General features: G+C 39.2%; 2 protein-coding genes across 2 annotated transcripts in view; both read left to right on the top strand.

The window, feature by feature from the left end:
* Positions 1–1,354: 1,354 nt before the first annotated feature.
* guf1 (GTP binding elongation factor GUF1) lies at positions 1,355–9,746 on the top strand. The gene is made up of 17 exons (XM_038699958.1): positions 1,355–1,799; positions 2,324–2,435; positions 2,811–2,959; positions 3,161–3,241; positions 3,327–3,404; positions 3,503–3,586; positions 3,667–3,731; positions 3,822–4,025; positions 4,808–4,947; positions 5,210–5,333; positions 5,807–5,939; positions 6,401–6,544; positions 7,020–7,153; positions 7,503–7,604; positions 9,113–9,232; positions 9,348–9,384; positions 9,498–9,746. Exons 1-17 carry the CDS (start codon positions 1,614–1,616, stop codon positions 9,630–9,632), a joined length of 2,028 nt encoding a protein of 675 aa, XP_038555886.1. The 5' UTR covers positions 1,355–1,613; the 3' UTR covers positions 9,633–9,746.
* A 2,733-nt stretch (positions 9,747–12,479) lies between these two features.
* pigg (phosphatidylinositol glycan anchor biosynthesis class G) overlaps positions 12,480–19,745 on the top strand; it is a 60,241-nt gene continuing 52,975 nt past the window's right edge. The window contains exons 1-2 of the mRNA XM_038699924.1: positions 12,480–12,912; positions 13,003–13,208. Coding sequence (XP_038555852.1) covers positions 12,759–12,912; positions 13,003–13,208 — 360 coding nt within the window. The 5' untranslated portion in view covers positions 12,480–12,758. The remainder of the gene's footprint in view (positions 12,913–13,002; positions 13,209–19,745) is intronic.

The raw sequence follows: 19,745 nt of genomic DNA on the forward strand, positions 1-19,745 counted from the left end.
CTCTTACTTACACGACATAGGAAATGTTAGTGGTATTTTTTGGTAAATGTTAGTTCACTGTGCAAAGCATATGAACTTACGAAAAAATTAAGTCCACTACCATCTCCATTGTCTTCAGAGCATTGAGCATGGCATGGGCATGGCATAATGTGGTGAAAACAGGACATGAGCCAGAATAGCTTTAACATCCTCTCCATGTTCAATGAAATGAAAAGTTTGTTGTGTGTGTGTACTTAAGCCATCAAAAAGAAGACAGACATGTGAATTTAGCAATTCAAAAATCACAGCAAAGTAGAATATGTGCCGTGTTGTAGTTTTTTGATTAGTACAACATGAACCTATGCTATCCATTCATTAATTTGGCAGATGCATTTAAAACAAGTCACAGAATTTTTAAGATGAAAAAATCAACCAAATAATAATAATACACACCAAGTCACCAAAACGGAAACTTTTATGATCATGTTCATTTATCTAATATGTATTTTATGTTTTCACATAGGCTAGTAGGCTATAGGTGTTATAACACATTCATATTTTCTTGCATCAAAAAACAAGCAGATTTCTGGTGGCCATATTTGTTTGTTTTAAGGAGTGAATTAGAAATGATGTTGATTGTGCAGAAGAAGCATAAGTGTTGTGTGGAGTATGTAAAGGCTGGCAGACTCTGTAGGTAGTGCTGTGGAATGACCTGTGTTTTTTTAAAGGCAGTCTTTAAGAAAAATTGATGCCTAGCTCTATGACTCAAATACAACCTGCAGTGCAAAAGTCTCTAAGAAAAAATATGACTACATGACAGGAAGAAACTGGGGCTAATAGAGGCTTATTATCTCTGGGTGCACAAAGAGGAGAAGCAGTAATCTATTCTTGTGCAAGAGGCAGTTTCGTTGTCATAGCAACTGATATCCATTTTTATCCTCCATCTGACAGGTCGAGTAGGCGGGACTTCCGACTATCCAAGCACTTTCAAAGACAATAGTATGTCAAGATAGTGCTCTTCCTGTGATGCTTTCAAATGCTGTTTCAAACGTTCATGTCTGTATATTACGCTATTATGTAGTCCCTAAGGCTAGTGACTCCCGTCTGAATAAATAGCCTGCAGCAATGTCTAGCCGTAGTAGCATTTAAAAAATACATGGAAAGAAATGTTTGACAGCTGTGCAGTTAGCTTTGCACGGCTAGTTAGCATTACAATAAACTTTCAACAGTGTAACTGTTTATCAATGATACTTCGAAGAAAATCACTGACGATTTGCTCGTTTCCTCTGACCTGCATAAAACAAAACGGAAGTTATTGTAGGGTATTATCTTGTTTCTTTAAATCATCTCTAGTTCGACAAATCAACAACATTTCCCACAAGTCTTTGCCGGTGAACTGTCACCCAAAATGTCAGCACCCTAGGAACTCATGCACCGGGGTGACTACACTATTTACTTGAAAGATTCGTATATTTTTTTCATATCGTCGTGACTGTTCACCAATGGTCCGCCAAAGTGGCAATGGCCTAGATAGTTTTAATGACATTATATATTCCTGGCTAACATCAGCTAACATGTATTTATCCTTCAGTCCTGCCAGGTAACGTTATCTCACTTGATAGCTGAAGGAAAACATGTCGTTTTCTCTGGTGAAACGGTGTTGTGAAACACCCCTTTTAGGACGTGTTTTACAGTTCAAAATGTACAAAAGGAAAATACAAAACTATAATACGACTTACACATTGTTAAGACATCGCTGGATGAAAAGACTGCCCTTGTTCTCCAGCAGCTTCAAGAGGATCAGCACACAAGCAGACAAGGTAATCATTCTTTCATTCATAATTCTGAATTTAGGTGAGAGTAGGCTACACCTAAACTGTCACTGACTCTCATGCCCCCCTAAATATCTTCCCCTAGGAGTAAAGTGGAATCAACACTGGGACACTACTTGTTACATCAACATACAGTCCCTACACCTGACCCCACGCATTACGTCAACGCGCATCTTTTAGACTATTATCTGTGTACATTGCACATATATATCTCGACATTGCAGTAGTTAGTTTTTTATACCTTCATTTATTTATTTTCTCTGTTTATTGTTATTCACCAATTTACCAAAGCAATTTCCCTGTATGTTCAATAAACCTGATTCTGACTCTATAAAGGGTAGAGAAATGCTGAGAAATGGCATATTTATAATGCTCTTCACTCCATTTATGGTTCTGTACCTGCCCCATTCAGTAGAAGACATCATAAGTGACATGTCATTGACATTTTGCTACTTCTTCAAGGTGAATGACAGCCATAGTAATTAACAGGCTTCTTTGCTTTTGCTTTTAAGGATACCATTGACCTGTCTAGGTTCCCTGTAGACAGAATCAGGAATTTTTGCATCATTGCTCATATTGATCATGGAAAAAGCACTTTGGCTGACAGGCTGTTGGAGATGACAGGTATGTTTGCTCCTCACACTGCACATCAGCTTCTGTTTGTCTTTGTTTTTGTGAAATCACTTATTTTTTTTCAGGTTTACGCAAGTGTCACACCACAACGATGGCTTAAAGAGAAAATGTTTAGGTGTGATCACATACTCTGTGATAATGTAATGTATTAGGGTCTACAGTAATTGGATTGCATTCTCCCAGCATTAATCTGGGACGTTGTGATCTGTCTGTGGCTGTTACTATACAAATAGATGTTAATGACATGACTATGAGAGTGTATGCATCTCTTACTCTCTCTCTCACACACACACACTATTATATCAGCTGTTCATAAAATTATTACAATTAACACAAAGTGTTACTAATGGATGCGTTGACAAACAGGTGCCATAGTGAAGACTGAGAAAAACAAACAGGTGTTGGACAAGCTTCAGGTGGAGCGAGAGAGAGGGATAACAGTGAAGGCCCAGACAGCATCTCTGTTTTACAACCACGAGGGACAGCAGTACCTCCTGAACCTTATCGACACACCGGTAAGTGCTCAGTTGAGTGTGATGTCAGGAAGGAGGAGGTTTTAAACAGGAATTAAGAAAGTGCTCCGCTTCTGCCTGGTCTTTCTGATATTCTGGATATTAAAACTTGTCTACAGTTCTTTTGTCATTGTCCTTTGTTTACATGCTGCACCACCATGTCTCTCAATTTTTGTATATCTCCGGTGCTTTCCCTCTCTGCAGGGTCATGTTGACTTCAGCTATGAAGTGTCTCGATCGATTTCTGCATGCCAAGGAGTCCTGTTGATCGTCGATGCCAATCAGGTACAAAACCAGATTTCTCAGTGAGTTATTGCGGACGTATTCGCTGCGTGTGATGCCGTCGTTAATGTTTTGTTGTCATGTGAAGGGGGTTCAAGCGCAAACGGTGGCCAACTTCTACTTGGCTTTTGAGGCTCAGCTGGCAATCATCCCTGTCATCAACAAGGTAAACTGGAGACCTACTTGTTTTCAGGTTTATCACATATTATCTTTCTACTCGACTGCTGATCAGCATGTCTTTCTGATTTAATATTTCTCCCTTAGATTGATTTGAAAAATGCTGATCCAGAGAGGGTGGAGTCACAGATTGAAAAGGTGTTTGATATTCCACGGGAAGAATGCATCAGGGTGAGCTGGAGCATGTAAGCAGCTTTTAGTTTTCACTTATGAGACATTTCTCTTTATTCCTCATCTCATCTCCATTTCAGATCTCAGCTAAACTTGGAACCAATGTTGAAAATGTTCTCCAAGCAATCGTGAACAGAATCCCACCGTAAGAAGGTTCATTTGGTTTCATTTCTCCCATGAAACGTGTTTGACACACAGAAGTGAAGCTTATTTTATCTCATCCTTGTATCCTCAGGCCTGTGGCAAGTACTCATGACCCATTTAAAGCCCTGGTGTTTGACTCCAATTTCGACCACTATAGAGGAGTGGTGGCCAACATCGCTGTGTTTGGAGGTCGGGTCAGAAAAGGGGACAAGATCGTGTCGGCACATCTTGGCAAAACCTACGAGGTCAACGAGCTGGGGCTTCTCAGGCCAGATGAGCACCCAACACAGAAGCTGTATGTGGTTCTTCATCATCTTGTGCCATTTCTACTGCTTGTTATCTCATCCAGTAGATTGATGGTGTAGAGCTGAAATTGTTGATCTACAATTCTATTTTGATAGATGAGCTTTTATGTCATTATTTAAGCAAAACCGCACATTCTCACTTGTGAAGAATTGTTGTTTGTTAGTCTTATTTGATACAAAAATTTGTATCTTTAGGTTTTGACGTGTTTGAAGTTGAACAAAACAAGTCATTTGATGACTTTTGATTTTGAATATGTATATTTGGGGGGGAAATAACGTTTTGTGACCTCATTACTGGGATGGCCTTTTCTCTTTTTTAAGGTGTTTTATGCAGCGATTGACTCAGTGGTCTTCTGATTAAATAATCTTTTTAGCATCTATGTAGATAAATAAACCAGCAGTAATGGAGTCGGTGTTTTCCTGCTGTGCTTTGACGCTTCTGTCACGCACTACTTTGTGCGAAGGTGTTGTTTTTAAATATGTTACTGATTGAAAAGAAAGAGAGTTTTTGCTGTGCTAGTTTCCCAGTAAAATTGAGCGCAGGTTTTAAATTCTGTCTATTTCAACAGACATATAAAATATCCAAAAGTTTGAAATTTGATAACAGACATTGCCACTGTATCGTCTTTGAATATTAATCCAGCCTACTTTGTAATAAGAACTTGTCCACACAGTTGATTAATACTGGATTGTTTTGTTAACATTTGCCCAACTGTCCACTAAGATGCTTGTTTACATTGCATTAGTGTAAATCTGCTCAACTGTTGTGTAGGTTTGCAGGCCAAGTGGGCTACATAGTAGCAGGGATGAAGGATGTGAAGGAGGCCCAGATTGGTGACACACTCTACCTCCAGGACCAGCCGGTGGAAGCTCTTCCAGGTTTTAAACCCGCCAAAGCCATGGTCTTTGCTGGTGAGAAATGTTCTGCAGTCGCTTCCTGCTGTCAAATAAAAATGTCTGTAAATTTGGCATAAGAACCAGGACTGAGGATGTGCATTATTGTACTTAGTACGTAACAGAACAGTAGCCTTAAATATTCCCCTGGACAGTCAAACATGAAACCCCTTCAGTGCATGTTGTGTTTCACTAGCTGGCTCAGTAAGTGCAGTCAGTGCTTTGCAAATAAACGAAAAAATACAACAACACTGCTCTCTTTTGTTTTTCTGTCCCTCAGGCATGTATCCAATGGACCAGTCAGAGTACCCGGGCCTTCGCAGCGCCATTGAGAGACTGACCCTGAATGACTCAAGCGTCACAGTGCAGAGAGACAGCAGTCTGGCCCTGGGAGCAGGCTGGAGGTGAGGACAACTGTTTTGAATTAGAATGAAAAATGGCTTTAAGGCCACATCAGAGGAGTTGCTCGTTACATATACTGTAACAGTGAATAAAAACAAAAGTGTGCACACTGAGCAGTGCAACCACGAAACTTTTAGACCCGCTTCAGGACTCACAGTGCTTGGACGTTTTGTTACAGTAATTTTCTGTTGCAGAAAAGTCACCCACATTAAATGATGTGATTGATAGGGGAATCCACTTTCCTTGGGACATAGTGCATGTTGCCAAAAAAGACAGCCTAGTGGGAGTTTATTTATCACATGTCATCTTAGTCCAGATGGTGTAAATTTGATTCTATTAGTGGCAGGGATTTAGATCATTTGGAAGTATGAAACTGCACTGCAATGAGTCTCTGTTGAACTCTTTCCAAACACGCTCTTTGTAATTAAAAGCATGCATATAAATTATAAAACTTGAGTGAACCGTCCCCCTGCAGACTTGGCTTCCTCGGTCTTCTCCATATGGAGGTGTTCAATCAGAGGCTGGAGCAGGAATACAATGCCTCTGTTATAGTAACAGCGCCCACCGTGCCCTACAAGGCTGTCCTCTCTTCAGCTAAACTCATCAAGGTAAGAGCCATTTTCCTGCTCGTATATATTCTGGTCTTAACGGTAGAACTGGGCAGGGTTTGGAAGGACGTGGAAATGATTGATAATTGTAGGTTCTCTGGAATTGCTTGCGTGCTTTCTTGTAAAATGGCATATGGGAGTTACTTGACAGGACAATCAAAATGTTCTGTTGCAAAGTTAAAATCACAGCCACTTTGAATGCATGATGTTATCAAGTAGACTTTCCTTACACTATTTCTCAGTCATGTGTGTCTAGGAATGGAATAAATGAACTATAATAAAAGGTATTGCACAAAGGTAACTTTTTACAGCCATTTTTCGAGCCTGCACGAGGTGAGTGTTTCAATCTCAAAACACTGCTTTTGGTTGGAATACCACTTTAAAATCATCATATCAAGCTTTTGGAAAGACCTTTTTCCAGTTTTATTTTGGGGTTCAAATCTCATCTGTTCTCCCCGCAGGAACACGGCAGTGAGGAGATAACCATCGTGAACCCCGCTCAGTTCCCAGACAGATCAGTTGTGTCAGAGTATTTGGAGCCTATGGTTCTGGGGACCATTCTTGCTCCAGACAGTTACACTGGCAAGATTATGACTCTCTGCCTGGTAAGAGGAAAATGGAAAATGCAAATTAAATAAATGAATAGGGGTTTAACCTGAATGTGTTCTTTCTGCACCATATGGGGCTGATTTTCATTTGCTTGTGTGCCGCTAACATAGCTATCTGCCTTGTCAGCATCTTATTTAAAGTGTATGGCTAAGTCAGAAAGAGATACGGTCTGAATACCCACAGGCGAGTCAGCCTGATTCTCAAGCCTGTTGGAAAATGTAGTTTGACAGGAGATGCAAGAGTGCATCCTTTACTTTTTACTCTTTCCAAATTGGTCTATAGCCAAAGAAATAATACTTGAAAAAAGTAAGCCAAGAAAATGATCCTTTGTGTTAGATGATTTATATTTCAAAAGTAATCATTTAATTAGGTTCCTAAGTAATTAAGTAGCACTTCTTGGATTGTTGCGATTGTAAATGCATGCAAAACTGGTAGAGACAAAACTGCCATCACATTGTTGTGTTCTTAAAGAATCGCAGAGCCATCCAGAAGAACATGGTGTACATAGACGACCAGCGTGTCATGATGAAGTATCTCTTCCCTTTAAATGAAATCGTTGTGGATTTCTATGACCTCCTCAAATCGCTGTCCTCTGGATATGCAAGGTAACTGCTGGAAAAGTAGCTCTTTGCATTTTTTAAATACTAGTGCATTGAATGTAGGTTACATAAACAAGTCTGCTCTTCATAGCTGTAGAGTCGATTCAAAACTTGCAATTAGTTGCCAGATTCAGTCAAATCTTGTATCAAGGGATGAATTAAATTCTTGTCAATGAATCCAGTAAATGAAAATGTTCACTAGCGTGGAATCTTCCCTTCAGTCCCATAGTTTTCTCTCTCCCGTGCACCTTTGCTTGAGTCATTACATTCAACAATGTAGGATAAATTTCATTAATGAAGTTGTATATCACTTTCGACTGACTCTGAAAGCATTCCACGATTTTATCTTCCTCAGCTTTGACTATGAGAGCGCAGGCTACCAGGCTGCTGACTTGATAAAGATGGATTTTCTGCTGAATGGGCGGCCTGTGGAGGAACTCACCACAGTTGTTCACAGGTACTGCGTGTTTCAAATCATACCTTAATTCAGATGCTGTCAAGCCTATGTGTTTGCTTTTTCACAGAATAATTTGAGTAAGAAGATCCTCATTTGTCTCAGGAGGTATACCTCTGATCCTGCTTGAGAGGATCTTCTTATTTTCTTTGTCACGGCTTTGTCCCCCGTAGCTTAATTATTATTGGTGCTCTCATGGAAAAGAATTGGCTGATTTTTACGATTTTACGTTTACATAACTTCAAGGTTATATGGTCCTTCATTAAAGTAATTCTCCTGAGCTTGTGGAGCATGAAATATATTCAACACCCAGGATAACATTAGAAAATGGCCTCTTGGCAGCCAGTGTTAACACTATCTATTACGGTGACTTTACACACCGGTCAAGGACTTTATTTCCGAATTACGAAACTTCACAGGCGAAAAGTGATGACACGCAGCAGACCTGTATTTAATGTACTTACTACCAAAGCCAGTACAGACTTTGGTAATTAAAGGGCGCTATGCTTCACAGACAATGGCTACTCTCTGGCCATTTATACTGTAAGCCTTGGAGTCGAGCCGAGCGTAGCTTCTTTCTGTTATTCTTTAACGCACCAATCACAGAGCAGAAAATCAGAGCGACTGAAATGCACGGCATGCGACCGGACCCAAGTGAGACGAGGATGTCCTGTCGAGCAGTGAAGCCATTTACATGTACACCTGTTTGATATGGAGGCTTTTATCCAAAGTTCCTTATAGTATGACATGGGGGCACACTGTTATATATTCAGTGCTTTGCTTTACCCATTAAAAGAATAGTTTGACATTGTGGGAAGTATGCCTGTACATTTTCTCTCAAAGAAATAGTAACTGCACATAACTTCCCATAAAACCACAAAATGTTTTTATTTTGCAGTTATGTTTTGGATATAAATAAGATTTTTGAACTTGTCAGGGTAACCGTAACTCCTGCCTGTAGCTTCATATGTAATGTTCAAACACAACCGGGATCTCAAGCCTCTCGTGTGAAGGCCTGGGTATTCTTATGTGTGTCAAGTCAAACTGTTAAACCTTTTAACCCACACAGGACTGCCTCAATGGAGAATATGGCACTTCTATGGCCTTAAGACAAAACATTTTCCGCACACTTTTCACTTGAAGGATTTGTAATCCCTAACATGCTGACATTTGAGGAACCCTGGTCAGATTTTTGACATAGCTTGGGGTGATGATGTGCGTTAGCATTCTGAACATTGATTATTTTGATGATTACTCCAGTGAGATCAGAATTTTAAACTTTAAAAGGCCATCTTGATTAAACCTGGAGAGATGATTCATACTGTTAGTGACTGCCTAAATGGTCACCACATTTATTGGAGATGACACATGCACACTTTGTCAGCTACTGTATTCTGAGGTGATTTGGTGAGTACAGAAGATTTTCTGGATTGCAGATTTTCTTTGCTGGCAGGGTCGAGCAGTAGCGTTTTACAGTTGGTTTGGTTCTGATAGGTGTGTTTTCATTACAGAGACCGTGCATACAGCACAGGGAAAGCCATGTGTGAGCGACTCAAAGACTCCATACCAAGGCAGATGTTTGAGATCGCTGTACAGGCAGCCATTGGTAGTAAGGTCATTGCAAGGGAAACGTAAGTACAACATCAGCACTTATCTGAAGGCTATATATTAAGCACTATGAATTGTATGTGTGTATGAAATGAACTTCCCTAAAAAATGTGACATGACAATATTTGCCCTTTTCAGAATTAAGGCGTACAGAAAGAATGTTCTCGCTAAATGTGTAAGTAAAGGTATTTCTTAACTCTCAAAAGTTGTTGAATCCAGCAACAGAAGATCTAACAAATGTACCACAGTCACTCTGAATTATAAAGTATATATTGTTTGTCTTGGTAGTATGGAGGTGACATAACACGGAAGATGAAACTACTGAAGAAACAGGCAGAGGGTAAAAAGAAGATGCGGCTTATCGGCAACGTGGAAGTTCCCAAAGACGCCTTCATTAATGTTCTGAAGAGAAAAGAAAAATAGACTGCAGTTTATTATTTTATAATAAAATCATTCCTCCATGCAACAGGTCTTTGTTATTGAAAAGCCATGCTAGATTTACTCTGAATAAAGTGGGTTATTGTTGCTGCAAACTGCTGTAATTGTGCGGATTTCCACAATATGTGTCATTTCTTCCGCTCTCTGACATTTAACAGATCATCTACCAGGAGAGGAATGTAACGATTACATGTTGTTCAAAATCAATGTACATGATGGAAGTTTTGCTTTCACGTGTTCAAATGCTTCTGTTCTGTGATTACCATGGGTCATACAACGCAATTGGCTTTAAACATGTAGTTCCTAAGAAATGAAATTAATAAGCAGAAGAACGGGGGGCTTAATTTAATGCTCAGAAAAGTAATAATGATAATAAAAATCTTTATTTATAGAGTCAGGAATCAGATAAAGCTTTCTTATAAAAGTATGTTTTAAAAAGGGATTTAAAAGAGTTCACTGACTCAGCCGACCTGATTTCTTCAGGCTGGCTGTTCCAGAGTCTCGGGGCCCTGACTGCAAACACTTTGTCCGTTTAGTTTTCAGTCGAGACAAAAGACCTCTGCCTGAGGATCTCAAGGTACGTGCTGGTGCGTATGGGACTAAAAGGTCAGAGATATAATAGGGAGAGAGGCCATGAAGAGCTTTAAAATTAATCAACAAAATTTACTATTCTAAAACACTGGGAGCCAGTGTAATGAAGCTAAAACAGGGGTGATGTGATCATATTTCTTTGTTCTGGTCAAAAGCTTGGCAGCTGAATAAAGTATTATTATAATTGTAATACATCATTAAATGTGTTATCATTTTATCAATACAGACCGCATGTTACTTTATACAATGCAGTTAGTATGGACACTGTTTTCATTGCATTCTGAGACGTTCATCAATCAGTCAACAAATGTATTAATACATGTTGATTGGTTGCTGACTGTGACATCTGACCTTAGAAAGGAGTGATAGAAATTATAATTCCCATTATATTATTTGCTTTGTTTTTGTGAGAAAAAAACTAAACAAAATGTCAAAGCCAGTATTCCCAGTAGATGGCAGCAGCAGCTAAAATAGCTGAAAGGAGGTTAATTCCATCCTGAGCTAATTTCCAATTAGACCTCATCAGCCTCCAGCCCTATAAATGTCAGGTGTAAATCATATAAAACTCTAGACAGTCCACTTACCTCTTACCCCGAAGCTTGGCTCAATGAAACTATCTCATTGTGCCTCTGCGCTGCCCTTTGTACTTGGCAAATGAATCTGATTTAAGGGACTAATTGGTATTTAGCGACAGTGAAAGAGTTGAGAGGAGTGCACATTTTGACAAGTTGTACTTCAGCAATGTGCAGTGAATTCAAGTATAAACACTTGAAATGTTTAGACTGAGTTAAGGTTTAGGATGAGACCTTTGTCACTGCAGACATTTTGACATGTTGCAGAAGGAAAAGCACACGTGTAATGACTAACATTGATGATCCAGTGTATATAGTGTATTCATTGTCCTCATTTTACAGTGAAAACACCTTTTGCAATGACTAATTAAAGTCTCCAAACTGTAAAAATGAGCAGGCACTCGATTTTCCTACTAGCTTCCTTCCGGCTAGGAGTTTGTGATTCAAATGTAACTAACTTGGTTTCACATGCCAGTATTTAGCTCTGGGTCTGATAAGGTTCTGTATGTTTAGCTACACTGTGTCACATTTGATACTGTTAATTATACATTCCTCCTTCCCTTACAGTTTTAGGATGCATTAATTTGGTCTACTATCGGTATTAATAACAATTGGGTTTTGAATGGATCCATAAAGGTCTTCCATAGGGGAACACTTTGATTCTCCCTATATAATAATAATAACATATATCAATCTATAAAACTTCTAGCAGCTTCCTCTAAGTTCTTGGCAATATTTAGTTTACAAGTAGATTTTCAGGCCCTACAACTGGCTGTTATTGATCTTAATACCAAATGCAAAGAGAAAAGAGCAAAAGATCAGTGGGTAACTCCTGGTACATGTGCCTTGGGTGGATTTCAAATTGTACAACCTTCAACGTTGGTGATAAGCTTTTTGTCGTCCAATATGTTCGGAAACTCATCACTGCTGCAGACGTTATAGGTCTTGATATTTAACAGCTGGCAGCTTTAGGACTTCACTTACAAAGGTGTGGAGACTGACCTGCACTCTTTACTATATAATTATAGAACCTTTTTGAGAAAACAGCCTATATATCTTACATGACTTCTGCAGTACAGGAAAGCACACACCTTCACTATATTTCAAGACTGGCACCAGTGTAATACCAACTAAATAAATATTTGCTCCACTCAGATGAAATCAAATGCAGCAAGACAAAAGTAGATCTCCTAATGTTTCTTAACTGGTCGTTTACACCTGTACCTGCAGTGGTTAGGTTTGTTTGTAGAAGTCTAACTAGGCTTTTACACCATATACTTGTATCTAAACTATTTTGATGTCTGAATGTTTTATCCTGTTGGTTATTCTATATATATATTTTATTGCAAATACAATATAACATATAATAATAAAAAAAAATGTGTGCAATATTATATTATGTTCTTATTGTTCTGTGTACACAGTGCACCAACAGAAAACAGCCATTCTCATCACCTGTTAGGTGAGCATGAATTGTCCAAACTGCCTTTAATTAAATTCAAAACTTTTTTTGTGTTTTTTTCCGCATACCAGTTATGGTTCGTTGAAGTTATTAACGAGTCATATTATTCTTTACATTTACCTATGTTATACTGACAATAGCTGAGCCAAAAAGATATTGTGGGAAAAAAGCGTATCTGTCTTGTTTGACTCCCCTTAATACCCGTAGTTCAATGCTATTAATGCGGAAATTGCTATGAATGGCTACAGCAATACCGATATTTGCGTGTTTTTGTTGTTTTTTTAAGTGTTTAGATATATAATATAGAAGCAGAGTGTTATATACCAAGACACGTGGCTTTGTAATATGTTGTTTGACAACGCGTCCCTCTGAAATGGGATGTTATGTCGTTATAAACTGTGCAGGAAGCGTCATGTCGGTTGCTAGCTAGCCTTACTAACTTAACGTTAACTTACTCGTCCCTTAAAGTGTCCGTTAACCAGCAAAATGAAAGTACGTTCGTCTGTTTTCGCCTCGTTTATTTTAATACTTGAAGTGATTGGCGTTGCCCTCTTCCTGCGGGGATTTTTCCCTGTGCCTGTCAAGTCGTCTCTGTCATCCAAGAGCAAGCTGTCAGATCTGCCAGCGGAGCCGCTGACAGGTGAGTTCACAGCGCTCAGACTTACCTGCGTTTATATGCGAGTGTCTGTTGACTGTAATCTTTTCAAAACACAAAATATTTTAATTACAGGGAGCTCTCCCAACTCCTCTCGCCTCCCCCAACCCCTTTTTAAAAGGGTGGTTATAATGTTAGTGGACGCCCTGCGGGAGGACTTTGTGTTTGGACCCAATGGTCGCATGTATATGCCCTACACAAGACACCTGGTGGAAAGAGGCTCATCGCACAGCTTTGTGGCCAAGGCAAGACCTCCGACTGTCACCATGCCCAGGATCAAGGTAAGCTGTCACTCAGGTATCATGATGTGGATATTCAAAGGAGTATTCACCCACCAAGTCTGTCCACTCTGTATCGTCCTGCTCAGGTCATGAGTCTGTTTGAATTCCTTGTTTTGGATTGGCTGGTAACAGCAGAAAAGTTGCAAATAACTTTACTGTAGGTAGTCTATTATTCAAATTAGTCCAAATTATCAATATTTCACCAGTTCTCTCCAAAAAATAAAACTAAAGCACTATGGAACTGTCATTTTTAGATGCATATCTTTAAATCGGACTTTCATGCAAAACTTAATTGATTTAACAAGAGATACACAGAAACAGCCTGAAGACTGTCACTAGAAGCTAAAGATGCAATTATTTAAAGGACGAGGCAGATGTTATACTTTTCTTATTGTCAACAAATCCCATGGAAAGACCAAGGCCAGCAATGTGTTTGTTCGTCTCTGAATACTTCCCCACTACCTCCCTGCCCTGTGTGTTTCTTTCAGCCCCAAGACTCTGTGCCTACTGAAGATGGAAAGGTTTAAAAACTGGTCACAAATAAATGGACAGTTTGAGTTTTTATAAGGAAAAGTAATTTTCTAAAACAACATAAATGTTAGTGGTCAGCCAAACTTTGATATGTACTGTTTCCAGAATACTAGGTCCATCCAGCTAAAGGTAATGCAGTCTAACACAACAGCGCTGCAGGAAAAACTAATATTCAGGTGTTGAAACAGTTTTAGAGAGGTGTTGGTTCAACTGAATAATCATTTTGGAGGCTGCAGTTTGTGATGCTGATGAAATGCATTGTGTTATATAACTGTCCATTTATATCAGTGAGGGTGTATTGGACCCCTAAATGAACAATTTGAAGTCAATCTTAGACTATACTGCTAATATTTAGTACTTAACTTCATTCACTCAACAATAGACTCACTGTGCTACTCAGTGCCTGGCTGCGAGACTAATTTCCCCTTAGAGATACTAAAGTTTAGGTAAAGTGATGTATTTTTTTTTATAAGTTTGTTATCCTGAAGATTTATTAAATGCTTTTTTATGAATGATTTGCATCGGAAAGTAGTGCAAAAACATTTAATTAATTGCTTGAAAATTTTAATCAAAAACATTAGGTTGTTTGTGATACATAAGCACCACTCATTCACTGCTTCCATCCTCTCAAATGTAAGGATTTCCTGCATTTCTCTGTTTTTATGTCATTATGAGTTGAATATCTTTGAGTTTTGGACAGTTGGTCAGACAGCAGGAGTCATTTGAAGTTGTCTCCTTGGGCGCCGAGAAAAGTTTAAATTCCTTTATCATCAATATTTCATCCAGTCCATCACAAGAGGCGCAAGTGCTGGAGCCAGAAATACCCGAACAGTATTCCTATGAGCCCAGAATAATTAAAAGAAAAGTGTGAGGAACATTTTGAGATAGGTGCAAAGTTTTAAGCCTTATAGTGTTACAAGGCAGACTTTGAGAAGGATGAAAACATGGGTGTGTTGTCACATTTGGATGAGGTGTCATGCTGATGAGAGTATTTTGGGAGGAGAGCCAGGAGGGGATTACAGTCACGTCATGTGCACCTTGCATGACAGTCGGTTGTGCTAACACAGTAAGATTATGGGAAGACTGGAAGAAAATCTGTGTTGTTGTCAATGCTACTGGAGAGATTTTGCAAAGGGGATGATTTTCTAGCAAAAAGAGCAGCTCGGCCTCCTCCATATGGCTGCTGGGCAGTGCTGAGGTGGTAGGAAGGCATCTAACTGAAGTTGTCAGGTGAAGCAGAATATTCAGCCTCGGTGTCAGAGGGCAGAATAAAAGACAGCATTCATGTTTAAGCAGTGGTGGGAGAAACGGGGATGTGCTGACAGCGTCAAGCTGTTGTCAAGATGGAAGGAGATTGGGACCAAAAACCTGCTGCTGTAGACAGCGAGGATGGTAAAGGGCCATGTGTTGGTTGCCAGTTTCAAAGATAGTGGACAAGGTGAGCTGTGAAGACGAGGAGAAACAGTACTTCAATAACATCGTGGAGCACAGTCTCACTCATAAAAGCCTTTCTGAAGCGCAATAACACGCAGAGTGATGAGCGCAGTAGGGCTGCACAATCATTCAAAACATTATGAAAACAACAACACGCAATAAGACAAAGTGCAATATCCTAATCACAGAGGCTACAATTTTTTTATGAAGCTAAAATGTAAGGAAATATGTTTGTTTGGTACAGACCCCAACGAATGTCACGTCTTAGTGATTTTAATAGTTTTTCAGTGAATATGAAAATTATGATACAAAAATGATAATCCACTAATTAAAATAATCACAATATGATTTGTTTCCCATATTGTGCAGCCCTAGCGTTTTATTCATACCGAATGAAATTTGATTTAGTGATTGCTTGATGTAAAGAGAAAGATAAAAAAAAAAAAAATGCTTCTTAAGTAAATTGGCCAGCCCAGCTTTTAGTTGATACTAAAATGAATAAAAGCTAGCAAATATCAAAATTTGTGAGTTTCCAACGAGGGTTTCAACTATTTCTCGATTAATCTGTTAGTTTTCTTTTTTTAATGAGCTAGCCTAATTGTTGGTCTACAAAATGTCAGAAAATCCAAAACCTAAAGATACTTTGTTACTATGAAATAAGACAAAGAAAGGCAGCAAATGCTCACTTCTGTGAATCACTCCAAACACTCAAAAAACATAAAAAGTTGTCCAGTGTTCAGTTGCACAAGACGTAAAAGCTGAAATTAGGGAATGTTTGGTGTTTTTGCTGATTAAATGCCTGAGTCAATCTGAAACTAACCGTTTCAGCTCTATTTCATAAAATCAAAAACAACCTATTATAATATCCAAAACACAAAGATTATTCACTTTATTATCAAATATGACAAAGAAAATAAATAAATTCTCATTACTGAGTGCTGTAACCAGTGAATAGGTGGGAATTTTACTTTACTCAAATGACTAAATCGATGAATCCGCAAAAGTTAGAGTAGTCCTTTCTAATGTTGATTTTTTTGTTAATCAGAATTAAGCTTCTAGTTTTTGATGTAGTCTACATTAGCTCTTATTCTGTGGAGGTTTAAAAATATGTAATATTAACTGTTTTTTTTTTACACATATTGAGTGAAATTCAAAAGAAACAAGTTAACTGTAAGTGGCTGGAGGAACGTAAGCTTCAAGGAGTTGTTGAAGTTGGTTGTCAAGAAACGGAAACAGGTCAGCAATGATGTGGAGGAGGGATGACGGGATAAAGCTGAGTGTGATTGAGGTGGACTTGCGGGGAGACAGATGTTCCACCATAATCCAAGGGTTTAGAGAAGGACGCAGTAATGATGGAAGGAAAGGGCCTTAAGGCAGCTTGGTAAGACAGCTGTGGATGTGAATCTTCTCAAAAGATTTGTTGATGGTAAAAGATGTATGCAGAGGGAAATCGATGAGAGGAAATTCAAAATAAAATCTTGCTGATTTAGAAGCACAGGCATGAAGGGATTATGTTGCAGCAGAGGTGTACAGCACAGAACATGGACAAGGAGGAGTGAAGAAATTAAAAATGCCACGTCCTCAGCTGTCCAGAAACGTATTAAGTTTGATTTGCAGGCTTGGTGAGAGCGTACAGGTACATCTATAAGCCCTGCGGAAGGGCCAGTTAATCACATTTAACAGGTTGGGCAGTTGTAGTAGAATTGAGGCACAGCACCATACGTTGTGGTTGTTAGCCCAATGTAGTGACTATACTTTCCAAACCTTTCCAAAATAAAATGCCGGGAGATTGGTAATACATTTTTGAAGAAGAGATTTATTTTTATGGGAATACAAATGGGAGCCTGCTGTAATGAAATAAACACAGCATAGGATCAGAACTCTGAAGCTACATGTTACTTTTCTGTACTAAACATACGGCTCGGGGTATCATTGACATGATTTAGACGCTGTTCCCATCTTCAACATTAGATGTAAAGTAAGTAAAGTTAAATAGTTCTTTCACACCATTGAGATTTTGTGAGACACCAGTAGGTGTCAGTGCAAACCAACTGCCTTTTCCTGCCCGCTATCACTGCATTGCACCCAATTAACTGGTATGACACATCCAACTAACCCAAATCATAATCTCTCAGTGGCACAGCCATTAATTTACAAACACATTAGACCTGACACTCCCTCCATTGGATCTAGTAAAGTTACAAGCTTCATGTGCATATACACCACGGGTGATTTTGAAGGATCATTCAGAAACACGGTTAAGTTTTAGTATCTAGTTTCTTGTGTATGTATCATTTTTATTAAGGACCCGGCAGGAAACAGTTGTTATACCGGAAAATCTCCCCTTGAGTCTTCCCACTAAATTTAATGGTTCCAATTTACTTGGTCTTTTACAGCCATGACAGGAAAGAGAAGTTGGTTTTCTTCCCTAGCCCTGTATTCACATGTGGCCAGTTGAGCCGCACTCTCAGACTGGCACAGCAGACAATGGACATTAAGTTCAGTTAATCATCATAACAGTAGCAGCAGCAGCAGCAATGCACTGTGGGTCCAATGTTTTACCTCCCCAGATATTATCTGGTAATAGGAGGAGAGGACTTAGGATATGCTTGCGTAAATGGTAGAAAAAAAGTCTTCCTTTCAGTAGTCAGCCGAAAGTAAATGAACAGGAAACTGAAAAATCTTTTGCCAGCCTCGAAGACTCGAAGTCATAGCCCCTTCCATCTGTTTTTTGGCACCTTCACACGTTTTCATCACTGTGCCACAGAGCGTCTGTTATTGTATTTGACATTTAAGCAGTGGCACACGCAAGCTTAGACACATACTGTGGATCAGTAATTAGTATGTTGATGAGTCAGCGATTCGTTTGGGCAGCATCTCAATGTGTTTTTTGGCATCTGGAGAAACTTTGAGATTTAGTCTTTTTAAACTGATCTTTTTCACAGAGCTGTCACATGTCACTATGTCACCGCAGATTTATCTCCATACGCCCCTGTGTTTATTATAACAGAACAGCAAAATGTTCTACCGTTTCAGGAAAAAGGCCTGTTTCCATTCAAACCACTGGTTTCATTTAGGGCTGCATGATATTGGAAAAAAATGACGCTGCAATATTTTTATTTTTATTTATATAAATATATATATATTGCAATATGAAAAATACAGGAATTTTAACCAGATGAGACCAAGCTATCCTTTCTTGAGCTTTAATGCAGTAAATATATTTTCAACAAATGATAATAAAAAAAGAGCACCTATACAACAGCCCTGTGGGTGGTTTACAAAAGTTGCTTTTCTTTTTGCAACCAAATCCACTGTTTCAGTGTTTTTTTTCCTGTTCCTCACTTATTTTCAAGTTGTTGTCGACAACTAACAGGGGCAGAGCCTGCTTTAGTTGTTTGATAAACTGATTAAGAACAATATTGTGATTGGCGGTTCGCTGCGCATGCAGAGCCTGCTTGTCACTCACTAGCAACAAACTCTGTGTATTCAAGAACCCTTTAATCGGAGTAAATTATGTTAAAACACACAGACTTGTAGATTAGTCATGTAAAATAAGAATCGTGTGAGCTTTCCTTTTCCATCAAGCAGCAAAAAAGTTCAGGTGCTTCAGTTAATTTGACTTGTTTGACATTGCATTGTTCTGCGATGTGACGATTGTGCAAGGGCAAATTGCGATGACGATGCTCAAACGATATATTGTGCAGCCCTAGTTTCATCAGTCAGACTATCTCTATTAATAGCCTGGGGACCTCAGTGAAACTGAACAAGCAGGAGGACAAGAAAGCTTTTGAAGCGGAACCATCCATCTCTCCCTGAAACGAGCATCTGCATTGTCAGGAGCAAAACAATCGCAAGGAAGGAAGTAGTAAATAATTGAGCTCAGGAACAAAGCTCACAAGATGAGGCTCAAAATTTCAGCTTCACTTTCCAGCCAGAGCAATACCTGTAGATCAGTTGATGAAACTGAAAGGCTTCTGGTCCTATTCTGGCATCAAGTATGTTTACTCGTTTGTCATCGTTAAGTAGGAGACACAAACCTTTCAAACTGACAGAGGAGAACTTTGCTCCCATATCAAGACACAAAATGATAAAACATTATTGCCCTTGGTATATTGAAAGTGTTATAGGTTTGAAGCCTGCAACAGTATTTAAGGTTGTTTGTGGGGGGGGGTGAGGTCTTTAGTTTATTGCTGTTTGTCTCTTGCATCTGTGAAGTAGCCACAGAGTTGGTATAGAACAGCTCTAGTTTGCTTGCAAAACTACAACTCCTACTCCTCTAACACCCGGGCCCTCACATAATGAAGGCTGGTCACCTCTGATTTCAACCTGGGGTTTTTGAGCGTCCCGGAGGATCTCAGGCTGTGCTCCAGGCAGCTGATTGGGAGTTTAAATAACAGCGTTTCCTGCCAGCATCTGCACTCTTATGTCTCCTTCAGTGCATAAAGACAAGGCCTTTGTAGTTTCCCCTCGACAATGCACCAAGCTCTCTCCTGACTGAAAATAGACTGTTTTCCTTGTCAGTCAAATGGAGGCCAGAGTTTTATATGATGAAATAAGCAGAAATTGTTC

Source organism: Micropterus salmoides, unplaced genomic scaffold, assembly GCF_014851395.1.
Source record: "Micropterus salmoides isolate LMB-PRFRI ecotype aquatic unplaced genomic scaffold, ASM1485139v1 Ms_hic_scaffold_5, whole genome shotgun sequence".
Taxonomy (NCBI): Eukaryota; Metazoa; Chordata; class Actinopteri; order Centrarchiformes; family Centrarchidae; genus Micropterus; species Micropterus salmoides.